Source organism: Macrobrachium rosenbergii, chromosome 17 (genome assembly GCF_040412425.1).
Source record: "Macrobrachium rosenbergii isolate ZJJX-2024 chromosome 17, ASM4041242v1, whole genome shotgun sequence".
NCBI lineage: Eukaryota > Metazoa > Arthropoda > Malacostraca > Decapoda > Palaemonidae > Macrobrachium > Macrobrachium rosenbergii.
This window is the reverse complement of record NC_089757.1, coordinates 1877299-1890092: the sequence shown is the minus strand read 5'-3', so window position 1 is coordinate 1890092 and position 12794 is coordinate 1877299. Positions and strand designations below refer to the sequence as shown.

Sequence of the window (12794 nt, the reverse complement as noted above, 5' to 3'; positions counted from 1 at the left end):
ATAATAATAATAGTAATAATATGTAAGAAGGTGTTAACGTTTTTCATCACTCAAAACATCAGTGGATAAATTTATGTAAAGAAAGTATTCTGTAAACTTCATTCTTATCAGATGAAGACAAACAATGTGGATATTGATGCAAGAGTGAAAGGTAATGAATGATAAACAAGGCAGATGCCCTTGCATGTTCTTTGAATAGTGTAGACTTTATCTTTGTAATATAAACCATCTTCCATGAAATGAGAGTGGAAGCTGATTCTGAAATAATTTTGACCAACTCGGTGGGTAAATGGTCACTCAGACATTACAGTAATTTTCAAAGAAATCTGTTAGATATCCAGAAGATTATTTTTGTGTTGTCAGGTGCTGTGTATTGTTCTGAAAATCTCCACTAGATACCCAACAAGAAAAGGAAGAAATATTCTCTTTAAGATTTTCCAATGTTATCAAGAAAATGTTATCAGGAAAGGAAGTAAAACACTCCCATAGGATTCTTTCAGTATTACCAGGGAGAGGTGCCTTGGCAAATGACATCTGGACACGATGCCCAGGCAGAGAGGAAAAATCAAAGCTGCTGCTGTTCTTTCCACAGACAATCCAGTACATCTCCAAGAACAAAGTGGTCCAAGCAGAGATACGCGAGTTGTCTTCAGTTAGTCGAGGGAAAATTAAACCTATGGAGACGGACGACTGGAAATACGAGCAGTTGTACGTCCCGCCTTTGCCGCCAACGAATTTGAGGGGGTGTCACCTCATCAGAATACAGTATGACGTTTTTGTAAGTAAAGGGAAAGGTTTCGGTTTCCGTGTAACTTCTGCGTGGGTTTAAAGACTTATTTTCAGATTACTTCTCTGGCGTGCTGTTAATAAACCTCTGTGTAATTCACTGAGTCATTCACCACTGACCTTGGTCATTTTTAGCTTTCTGTAAAAGAACACTTTATTTAGATGGCTTTATCTGTCCTTCCGCACTTTTTCTGTCAGCCCTCAGATCTTAAAAACTACTGAGGCTAGAGTGCTGCAAATCCACCCTCTAGCCTCAGTAGTTTTTATTTGATTTAAGTTTAAAGTAAGCCATAACCGTTCGTCTGGCAACGCAACAGCACAAGCCACCACGGCCGGCTGAGAGTTTCATGCAGCATTATACGCTGTACAGAAAATCGATTGCGCACTTAATATTTGATGGTCGTACAAGATGCATATCAGTCGAACATGTCAGTGTTCATTACGTGTGGCTTCTTCTCCCTGTTATCAGTATTAAGATAAGTATCAAAAATAGCTTGGAAAATAACACTTTGATTCTTAGGAATGAAATGGTCAGTATCAGTAGCTTGACTTTTAAATTGACTCCCTTTCTCTTTCAGTTCATCATCGAGCCCAACAACCTAGAGAAAGAAGCCAAGCTGCAGCTGCCAATCATGATGGCCACATACCCATACCGAAATGGAGACGGGACCCTCAAGAAAAAGAAGGGTGCCCAGTACCCAACAAACCTTCCAATATTTAGACCCTGGCTGGAGCAGAAGGCCTTTGAATGAAGTCACTAACCACTCTGTCATGAGTGGAGTTTATTTAACTTTAACTAAATCAGTTTTACGTGTCAATACTTTATTATTATTTTTTGTTATCTCTGAACCAGTGTCTCTTGACGTGAAGCATTATTCGTTGGCTGTCGGGTAGCCATTGCATTTCATCACTGCGTGCTCGTCGTGAAACTCGAAATCTCAAAGACGGATGCCTTGTTTTAACCTTGTTATTTTGTAATAAAGTCACGTTACAACATTTCATTAAGGACCAAACTAGGAGACAACGCTTTTGTTTGTAGGCGAGGAGATGGAACATGTCTCATCTGTATGATTGATCCAAGTGGTGTAAGTGAAGCAGAGATTTTCCATGCTATTCGTTTATTTCAATTTACAGATTATCTAAATCAGAGGTATGAATGGCACTCAGTTTTGTTTAACTTCTCTGTTACTTAATGTACAGTTACCTACTAAACTTAGTATATGGTTGCTATTTGTAACGCGGACTAGTGTGGCAAATTTTGATATTTTTGCCATGTTATTCTAACATGAAGCCTAGTGTTTTATATAGTCTCACAGAACTTGAATACGTGGCTGCTACATATACATATGCGCAGTGATGTGCAATGGTTCTCGGTCATTTCAACAGAAATGATGGTCTTCACTTGAAATCAGTCGCAGTTGGTGGAAATTCTGGTCATTTGATCATTCGATTTATTCAATGCTTGGGCAATCAGCACTTCGGCATCCAAGAGCCAGACTCCAAGGAGTTTGGTAAAATGCCATACTATGTCCCGACATGCCTCTGGTGCTCTTGTTATGACGTCTGTCAATTATGCATAGATATTTATGGCTTAGCGTGTAAATGATCGCACACCTGAAATCCCTTTCACCCCCATGTTCGCGAGTAAGGGAACGTGGGTGCAAGTAAACACATACACACACACACACACACACACACTCACTCTTTGCACTCGTTTCCATTCCATCTGGTCATGTGAAAGCACTTTATCATCAGTGACCCTCAGACTCGACTTCATCCTCCTCTTCACCTGACCTCATGTAGTCCACTCCTGTTGGAGAAAATTGCATCGGTTTGGTGATAGATTTTTTTATTTTATTTTATTTTAAGCGTTTAGTAGGATGAAGCCTGCAGTGAGGTAGGGCTTTAGGACTGCACTTCGTTAAGAGGGTTTAGCATAATTTTAACCAGTAGAAATATTATTTCAGTGCAAGACTGTATAGGTAATCTGTTAGAGGACCCCAACTGACATGTGCCTTGAAGATGTGCAGGTAACCAACTGATGGCGATTTCATTCGATTTACTCTGCCAGTCTCGGCATCTTTGCTTCAAGTCATTTAGTTTATATTCAGTCTAATATTAAGGTCTTTTCACTCATTTTCTTGTGAAGACATTACTAATAGTGTTAAGGATGTGTGTATATAGATATATGTATATTTTTGTCGGTGTAACTTAAGACGTTCAGTGTCACAAATACTTAGTCTATCTCTTGCATTTGAGCAGACTTTTAAGATTGTATTTTTTTATTGTTTGTTGTTTGTAAGGGTGAATTGAACTGCATCTTTTCCTAATTGCTTTGTTGATCATTGTGGAACGCGTTTGATCCCTGATGTAACGCAAACTTATAGTATGACCACTCATATGTTAAAGTCCCCTGGAGGTATATTGGCTCTGCGTTGCTTCGAACTTGCAGTAACATTGGACATAAAGGAAATTACTGATTACATGTGAGTCTTATCAAACACTTCACTGATGAAGAGTGTACCTTATAAATAATCAGTTTATTGATTTTTTTCAAGCTGTTTTCTTAAGAATCAACTAATATGTACTTTATATTAAGTCAACCACATTGCGTGTCTGACCAATGTTGTACAAAAAGTCTTGGTCCTTTTGATGGTAAGCTATCAACTATATTTTGTGATCCGAATTGCCAATAATAGAAAGTCCATAATTGTAGAGATTATTTGGAATACATTCCAAATAATCCTTTAAGTGATTACATTTCATAAATGGACGATTAAATCTAACAGTAAATATTTTCAGAAAACGAAATCATTGTTGAAATGAACCTCACGACAGTCCACGTACATTAATTAGATTGTTTGTGATTAACAAATAATAATATTCAGTTATTTCTTGAAAATTCTGGATATATATATGCAGTCATTTGGAAACTTTTCCAAGTTATTTCATGCACAGCTGATAACATTTTGTAAATATTTTAAGATTAAAACAGATTGTCTTATATGTCAGTCATTTAGACAAGACTGGTGCATTTCAGAAATGATGTGAGTAAAATCTGATGTTTTTTTTATATATTTATGGTTCCTTTACTGAAGAGTAGCTTTTTGTGATGATGTATAATTCCATTCTTCCAAAAGACAGGTGTGAATTTATAGGCCTGAGGTAACAATAATCAATCAGTATCTGTAAGTGCCATAATGTCTTATTGGAATCAATGATTGTCAGACTATAATATACTCCTTTAAGGACCGCCTGGTTCTTCTTATTTCTTCCCTACATTTGTTCCAAAGGTCTCCATCCAGTTTCCACCTAAAAAAAGATTTTTTCAGTATGAATGTAGGGTTAAATGCCTCTAAGGACTTTACTTAACCATAGGAACTCTACTACATCTGGTGGTACCTTAACTGAGTCGATCACGCCTGACCACTCGGAGAGGTACATCAAGTCATTTCAAGGTGTTTAAGCACTGAGATACAGTTGCAGTTTTGTCGCTCTAAATTGGTAGTCCTCATTTATGTAAGTTTTGTTATTGCTATAACGTCTCTGATAAAACTTCAATCTCATATCAAAATTATTCCCAACCCTGATGGTCCAGAGGGAGAGAGTTTTATTGTGGTTCTGCTTATCTCAGATCTAAGGAAACATTCTGGTGATCTGAAGCGTCTGTACTTCCCCATGCATTTAGAGGACACAAACATTCAAGTATCATGGCTCGTATGTTTTCGTCTAATGCACAGTACTTTTCCAGTGTGTGCAGTTTCATTCGTTTAGGGAAGCCGCACGCAGTACGGTCATTGTAATTTATCTTGACATTACTACAGTCACGGTTTAGGTTGTTATACAGTTCAACCAAGAGTTTTCCTTTGTTTTGTCAGTTATGAAAACCAATACATTACAACGTTTCCCTGAGACGCAATGGTTATATTTTTCTAAGTACCCCTTTCTCTCAGTTCAAAATTCTAATAATTTTATCTTGATCATTTGCTCCAAATTTATCATTTCTTGCCTCTAGAATTCAACTACTAATAAAAAAGAACAATATAAGTTGATTTATGTAGCATTATTGTATCAGTTCAACAGATAATTATGACGATTGTCATGTTTGCAGACCTAATTCTCGCATGATAATTGACAACAAAATTAAACCGCTTTTCTAAGTTTTGTTTTGCAAAGCAGAGAGCTAGAAAAGAACGTCACATTCTTAAAGAGAGAAACTGAAGATTTTTAACATATATCTTCATTTTGGAAGAATTACCTATTTTTTAAATTAATCTTCCCGCGTCAGACGCGAGGAAGGTAGTGTATGTAAAGTAAAAACAAAAATAATAGGATCGTTTAGTTTGTACCGTCTATTCAGCCTTCCTTTCGGGTGGTTTGAGCGTCTATAGTTTTAAAAGTGTTTCTTCTGTGTCGTCGGCCTACCAGGTCGCGTTGGAGAGTGATAAGAATTCGTTGGTGATTATTTCGTTTTTCGAATCTGGTTTGAATTTTCTTGTTTGTTATTATATAGGACGTCATCCACAGAGGAGGAAGGAAAGTCGTTTCGTGTATGTAAGGTAAGAGAGCGCAAGACCCGCCTTTATTCGTCAATTTACGAGTCACAACGATTGTGTTACCCGTAGGAACAAATATTATTCTTTTAACGATCGTTGTGACCAGTGTATTGGTTAGTCATATGAAATGATGAATGTTTATTTAAAGTATAAGCAGAAACGAGAAGCAGACAGGGACAGGAAAAGGCTGAAAAAAATTCTTCAAACTTTAGGACAGGAAGTGAGGTTAGGAGTAAGATTTTCTCGTCTTTTCACAACCTGCCAGATAGCAACTCTTCTCGTTCTCCCCATTTTTCTAGTAATGCTTCTCCTCCAAAATTTCCTCCTCTCAAAGCTCCCCGTATTGTTCAGGCTACAAGGTTTGGCAAATTAGAAGCCGATGTAGCTAGTCTTAGGGCTACGTTTGAGAAATTTACCGAGGTAACCACCTCGACCAATGCTGCTTGCATTCGAGTCGTTTCGGCAGTAGGCACGTTTACGTGCAAAATGGGCGCCGTTTTTAGTACCAGCCCCTTGGGGGTGTACGTAAAACATGAAATAATAATGGTAAATACCATAAACATAACGTCTTACATTGTTTTGGATGTTACGGCCTAAAGTGACTTACGGCCGAAACGACCAGGACCGTGCTGCTTTACCTGCCCGATTCAGTCGTCCTGAAATACTGCCTCTGAATACCACACTAACACACTAGGACTTCTTTGAAAGAAACTTTTTTTGTAGAAAGGCAATGGTGTCCTTTCCTCCGGGATGTCATGCGACTTAGGAAAGAAGTGAGGGTTTGCTGTGTTAATGAGGAACAAATAATTCTCACCCTATGTAGAGGAAGTGGTTTGTTTGTGCAAGGGTGTAGGAAAAGCGGGCCATCAGGGATGTTTGCCATGACACTTAAACCGTGAGTGCTTGAACCAGGCATAATGTTTTTATCCGAAATACCTAGAGTTTCCTTACCAGAATCAGGGCCTGAGCATCATCCTCTCAGGCCCTGGTACTTTCATAAAATTTTCACCCCTCCCGCAGTCTTCCTGTAACCCCGGGAGCCTACGCCATCACCACCAAGATCTAGATCACCACCATCACAGGCCTCACACGATTCAAGTGTCCAGCTACAGGTTTAAATTAAATAAATATTAGGAATGTATCAAACTCAGTTTGTATGAATTTATTGCAAGAGTAAGTGGAAGTACGAATAATAATAATAATAATAAAACTCTCAAAGCAAATACACCAAAAGAACTCGGCTGACTCATAATAACGCATCGCAAATCATGCTGTAAGGGTAACTCAATCAATAGTACAGATATACTGTATACATAAACTGAGAAGGGAAAAGTTACACATCCCAAACCTTTAGTTTCACTAGAAGTTGGAGGTATTCGTACACTACATTAATCAGGCTTTCAGATATATATTTTTCGCAGTTCATCTAACATATTGTGGAAATAATAGGATGATAACAGATCACAGAAATCGTTCACCAGTTACCTTAAGAGTGAAGTTGCAGGCCAACCCCTAGCAAATATCTAATGAAACCGAACCGTTCAAGGTGGCAACAGGGTGACAACAGGTTCATATCACATACAGAGTAGTTTGTAACTTTCTGACTCCACTGATGTTTACCAATGTTCCCCTAATTATTTGCCAGTTTTCTTCATGCTATACTGATTACAAGATCACGGTTATGTGTATGTGGTTTCTGCCATTTTGTTCAGTTAATTTAATTGTAAGGGGAGCATGGGCCCCTTGAGCATCCTTCATCCTTTGATTGTGTTTATTCTCAAAAAAGAATAGTGGAAATAAATAAGCTGCTGTCAAGGGCACCCCAGACTGCTGGGCCCCGGGAAAGTAGTACCCTTTCCCCCCATCCATATTTCGGTATTTTCTCTTTAAAGGGTTCTCATTCTTGACCAGGAATGATGGCCCAGGCGACAATAGAAAAGGACAGCTAGATGTATAAGTGTAAAGACGTCTTTACCCATTAATTACGATCATGTATCGCATCTATCAACGCAGCAAGAATCTCATGTATATATTTGTATGTAGAATTTCCTGGCCTTTTCGCCAATATATACTTTATCACTGTATGTACATTATGTCTCTTGATATTATTTGATTGACTGTTAACAAATTGCTCTCACTCAGCGTGCATTGTCCCCATCCAAGTCGAGAAAAATGCATTTTGGAGCATATGAGTTGTACTGTAGTTGTACTGGGCCCACTTCAATTCCAAAACTATAAAGCAAGTTTTCAATTGAGATTTAAGCTGGGCTGTCAGCGTGGAGATAATCTAACCACACTTTCTATACAGGCTGGCATTGTTGGATAAATGGAGTCCATAGTTTTTTGCTGTAGGTACCCAGTAATCTTGGGTGAAAAATCTTCATCGTAGACTAGATTTTTAAAAATCTGCACTTTAAGGGCACTGCACAGGAGGATGTTTGTTTAGACAACTTTCCCTCCTCCTGTCCAAGACAGAACAGCAGACAGTAATGGAATAGATTTTTGCGCTCGTTGTTGAAGCAAAAGGAACCAATGGTTGTTCTGCCAATTCAGGGCCACTAAGTAAGCTGCTCTGTTGAAAGCTAGTAGTTTGCTCCAAGCCTTTGAAATCAGGGACAATGGTGGAAAGGTATATTGTCCTCCATTTGTTTCAGTCTTGCTGTTGCCTGTTTGGAGACACACACACTGGAATTTGATGGTTCTCGCATGTGGTAAACAGGTCCACTGCCAGATGTGGAAGGATGTTGGCAAATAATTGAAAGGAATGTTTGTCCTACATCCATTCGGTCGAGGCTGCCATACTCCTTGACAGGTGAATTGCTAACAAGTATCACTTTCTTGCTTGAGCCATTATAGTCATTACCCAACTGACAAACAAGTTACGTTCCGGACAGCTGTTTGTACCTTGAATTGTTCATAAGTTGGTTTGTAATATGCATGACTTTTGTTGAAAATTGATAAAACTTAGAAAGATATAAACTTTGAAATATGTCGTGTTTACATTTTCCAAGATAACTTGGGAGTCATAGGTTATACCATTTTCACCGTATTTTTAAATCACGCAGTATTATAAAGAATTACTTGGATGTTAGGAAGGTAGAAAGAAGAAAATAAAATTTAGATTCTTGCAACATTCAAAATTTAGTACTTTTTCCATGCTTTGAAAGTTATGAACCTGGAGAGAATTTCACAGGAGCAGCATCTAACACTGGAAGTTCATTAAGTAAACAATAAACACTGCCATCTATTGACAAAAATGCATACTAAACATTTTCTATGGGGAGAGGAAATATAGAAAACAGGAATTGATCAAAGAAGTTAAGTCAGGAAGTTAGAAATAAGTAGGAATATTGTATGAGTAGCCTATGGACAAGTATTCTCGTGATTGTAAGAAGAATACATGGTAGTTAATCATGAGAATGCTTGGGATAATCAGGGAAGGGGCTAAAGGAACAGGTTCTTCTTCCTCGTGTGGCAAAAATTCTTAGGAAAAATAGGCACGCAGAGCAAAATTTAAGTTACTGGTGGCCAAGGGTAACGCTCCAAACACAATTTTAACTTTCAGCCTTGTCGTATCTGAATGTTCGTAACATGAATGTTCATAAGTAGGGTGGTGACCGTACTGCATTTAGAGGGGCTGGGCATGAGCCCAGCTTCATGACGCAAGACATTGTAGTCATATTGTCTAAGACCAACAAAAGATATCACTTCCTGAGAACAGGTGACCAACTTCCCGCTACCTGACGATCCTCCCAATGGCTTCCTCAACCTGTCAAGGAGGCATCCACGTGTATCATCAGTTGTATGGACAGTGGAGTCAGGTCGACCTGTTTGGCCAGAGACCTCTTCCAGGTCTACGACACAATACCTTCCCAACTCTGACTCATGAATCCTTTTACTTGTATGAGAGAGCCAGGCTCTGTTTACATGCTTCAGTTGCAGTCTGAGGATTGGTCTACCACAGACACAAACTAACTGACTCAGTTAGTTTGTGTCTGGACTGTGCATGGAACTTTTTCAGGTCCGTCCTTATTATTTTCGAGTGCTGGTGCGAAGGGACAACTGGCTGCCAAAAGAATCCCAACAACGTCCCAGCCACAGAAAATGTCTTAAGTGTAAAGGCGGGATTTGTTCCAATTTATTAGGAAACATTTTGACTGGAGCCGGTTAATTACCATTTTTATATTAGTGACTTACCAAGCAATCACATAGCTACTAGCTTCCTACCACAGCAGTCCAAAAATTCAAATTTTGCAGTGGCGCCACAATCGCCAGTATCGGTGACAGGGTCCTGCCTACTATCGGGACTGACAGGTACAACTCAGCAGGAAATTTCAATTCGTTTTCTGCCAGCTCCCGATCAACATACGTGGTTTTTGGGTAGTCCCTTTTATAATTTTTTGGATTTTTTTGTTCCAGTATTGGTGAAGTATTCGAGTTTTGTGTGGCCTTTTTTTTATTAGTTATTTGTTATCTTTGGTCAACATAATTCCTAATTAAGATGTCAGATTCTAGTTCATCTAGTGTTTGGTTTTGTACTGAAGGTTGCAAGACTAGAGTAGTTAAGGTGACTTACAATTCTTACACTAAGTGCATCAAATGTATGGAGCAGGAATGTAATAGGGAGGTTACATGTCCAGAATGCCAGGACTGGGATGACCATCAGTGGAAGGTATTTAGATCTCATCCAGATATGCTTGATAGAGATAGAAAGAGGAAGACGGCTCTTAGAGCCGAAAACAGAGCTAGTATAGAGAATATTCCTTTGCTTTCAGTGGTCGAGGGTAGCGCTATTTCTTCCCCTCTTATCCCTTCATTGTCTCCCATTCTTAGCCCTCCTGCTGTCTTATCACACACTCCTTAACCAGGTTCCCATGCTTCTGATAGCAACACCATTGCCAGTTTCGAATCTAGGTTCGATAAAAAGTTTGAGTTCCTGGCTGATACAATCATGGAACTAACTAAGTATGTCTTTTAAAGCTTTTGTAGACAAAGCTTCAAGTGTACCCAGTGCAAGTGCAGTGCAGAGTGAGATTGTTGTGCTTTCCAAGGAGGTGGCTATCTGTCCTACCAATGCTCCTAGGCAAAGGTCCCTGTCCCGCTCCCCTGCACCCGGGAGAAGACATACCGGAGGTTGTAGGGAGGCTGGTAGGATTTTCCCATGGGCAGTCACCCCCTCCATCAAGCCTGGTGCCCAGTCCCAGGCTGTGACAGAGCACCACTGGAAAGGAGTCTCTTTTAGTGCTCATTGTCTGTTGTCAGGTTCTGAGGATTCTTCATCTGATGGGAGGCGTCGTCAGCATCAGTCTTCCGCCTCTCATCCTTTGAAGAGGCATTCAGCTGGTGTGAACAGCTCTCCACCTCCTGTCAAGAGGTTTAAGCCCTCCTGCAGCTTCACTGTTCCACCTCCTTCTGTTTCGTCAGTGCGGTATCGCCAGTCAACTTGGGGCAGTCCAGAGTCTCTCGGATCTGGAGAATGCCCGGTTTTGTTGCCAAAGCGCTCGGACTCTCATTGTAAGCGCTCATCCCCTCCCCTAAGCGCTCTCATGTTCCTTGGCGCCTACCCCCTCCCGAGCACCTGGCACCAACTGCACTGACTCAGGCTTCTGTGCCAGCTCATTCAATGCCAACTTCTGCTCGCTCGGCACCAACTGTGGATCAGTTGGCGCTCCTCTGAAGCGTTTGGTGCCATCGTCTCCTCATCCACTTGCATTGGCTCTAGAGGATTCTTCTTTAGGCCCGATTCAGCACCAGCTAGAGAATCTTATGGGTTTTTTGAAGATGATGACTGTCGCCAAGAATGAGGAAGCCAATCTGTCGCCTGTCTCGTCTGATTAGGAAGAAGCTGACCATGATTCTGCCCCTTCCTCCGCATATTCGAGCCTTCTCAGGTTCTTTTTAGCTAATTTCCCTGACTTTTCTACCTTTGCCTCCAGATTTACCCACGTCCACCTTTCTGATGAGGAAGCAAGCAAATGATTCTTGCCTCCCCAAGTTAGTCCTCTCCTCTTCCTCGAAGAAAGCCTTGAAAGAGGTTGACAAGTAGTTGGCTTCTAAAAGGGACTCAGGCAAGGCTACATTTGCCTTCCTCCTCCTAAGCTACTCAAGAGAAGGTACCGTTTTCATGCCACCAGAGAAGCTCCTTCCTTGGGAGTGTCTGCCTCCTCCCAGGGGAACTTCTCTGGCTTGCTCGACGCTACGCGAAGCACTGCTTTCGCCTCTGCTAAGGTGATGTTCTACTCTCCAGAGTTGGATCATCTTGTAAGGAATGTCTTCAAGGTTCTGGAGATCTTTAGCTTCCTTGACTGGATGATGGGAATGCTGGCAAGGAAGATTGAGGACTGTCCAGATTGGTTGAATGTACTGTCTTGTGCAGACAAGGCGGTTAGGGATGGCTCAGCAGAGCTTGCATCATTGTATGGGATGGGCTCTCTGAAGAAGCAGGAGCTGTGGTGCTCTTTTGCTACCAAAGGAGTTACCATGACTCAGAAGGCAGCTGTTATGTTTGCTCTGCTCAACAAGCCCACCTCTTCCATCAGGACACTGCAAAAGAGGTTCTGTCTGCATTGCAGAAGAAATCGACCCGTGATTTGCTGGCGCAATCCTCAAAGCATCCCAAGATAGCTCCTACAGTAGTTCCTAAGTCCTTCTCTCCTCTGCAACCCCATCCCTTTTGAGGAGGACGAGCCAGATCCCAGTGTAGACCATGTTCCAACCTTCGTCCCCCATTGAAGTCCTTCAAGAAGTCGTCTGCCAAACTGGCCACTAACAAGTGAAAACTGTGCCCTTCTCGCCCTGGTATGTGCCAGGTTGCACTGATTTTGGAAGGAATGGAGTTGCAGAGGGGCAAAACCTTGGGTAGTACAAGTTTTGAAGCCAGGCTACTCCATTCCTCTCAAAGAGAAGCCACCGCTTTCCGAGTCGACGACCACCTTGACAGCTTACTCAGCGTGATCCAAGAAGTTTTCAGCCCTTGCCCAAGAAGTCGAATCTCTCCTTTGCAAAGGAGCAGTGGAGGAGGTAGTGGGCCAGTCATCAGAAGGATTCTACAGCAGACTTTTTGTAGTTCCCAAGTCATCGGGGTGCTGGAGACCCGTACTGGATGTCAGCGCCCTGAATTTGTTTGTGCTGAAGACAAAGTTTCATACGGAAACGAACCATTCTGTCATGTCCTCTCTCCATCAGGGTGACTGGATGATCACCCTGGACATGCAGGATGCCTATTTTCATGTCCCCATCCATCTGGACTCGAGAAAGTTCCCTAGGTTTGTTTTTCAGGGCAGGGTTCTCCAATTTTGGGCACTGTTCTTGGCCTGGCCCCACGTCTTTACTTGAATTCTCAGTCCTCTTGGCAAGTGGCTTCACCTTCTCTGGATCAGTGTATCCCTCTAACTGGATGACTGGCTTCTCCACTCTTCGTCAGAGGAACAATGCGCAAAAGACTTGAAAAGG

At 41.2% G+C, this 12794-nt stretch overlaps 2 protein-coding genes across 8 annotated transcripts in view; both read left to right on the top strand.

The window, feature by feature from the left end:
- Vdup1 (arrestin family protein Vdup1) overlaps positions 1–4039 on the top strand; it is a 75274-nt gene extending 71235 nt beyond the window's left edge. For all 7 annotated transcript variants that reach the window (XM_067119448.1, XM_067119449.1, XM_067119447.1 and 4 more), the window contains 2 exons: positions 593–778; positions 1365–4039. In XM_067119448.1, the coding sequence (XP_066975549.1) occupies positions 593–778; positions 1365–1538 (360 nt within the window). In that variant the 3' untranslated portion in view covers positions 1539–4039. The remainder of the gene's footprint in view (positions 1–592; positions 779–1364) is intronic.
- A 1178-nt stretch (positions 4040–5217) lies between these two features.
- The window catches only part of LOC136847653 (uncharacterized), a 38046-nt gene continuing 30469 nt past the window's right edge, over positions 5218–12794 (top strand). The window contains exon 1 of the mRNA XM_067119444.1: positions 5218–5345. The gene's annotated coding sequence lies outside the window, so the exon portion shown is untranslated. The remainder of the gene's footprint in view (positions 5346–12794) is intronic.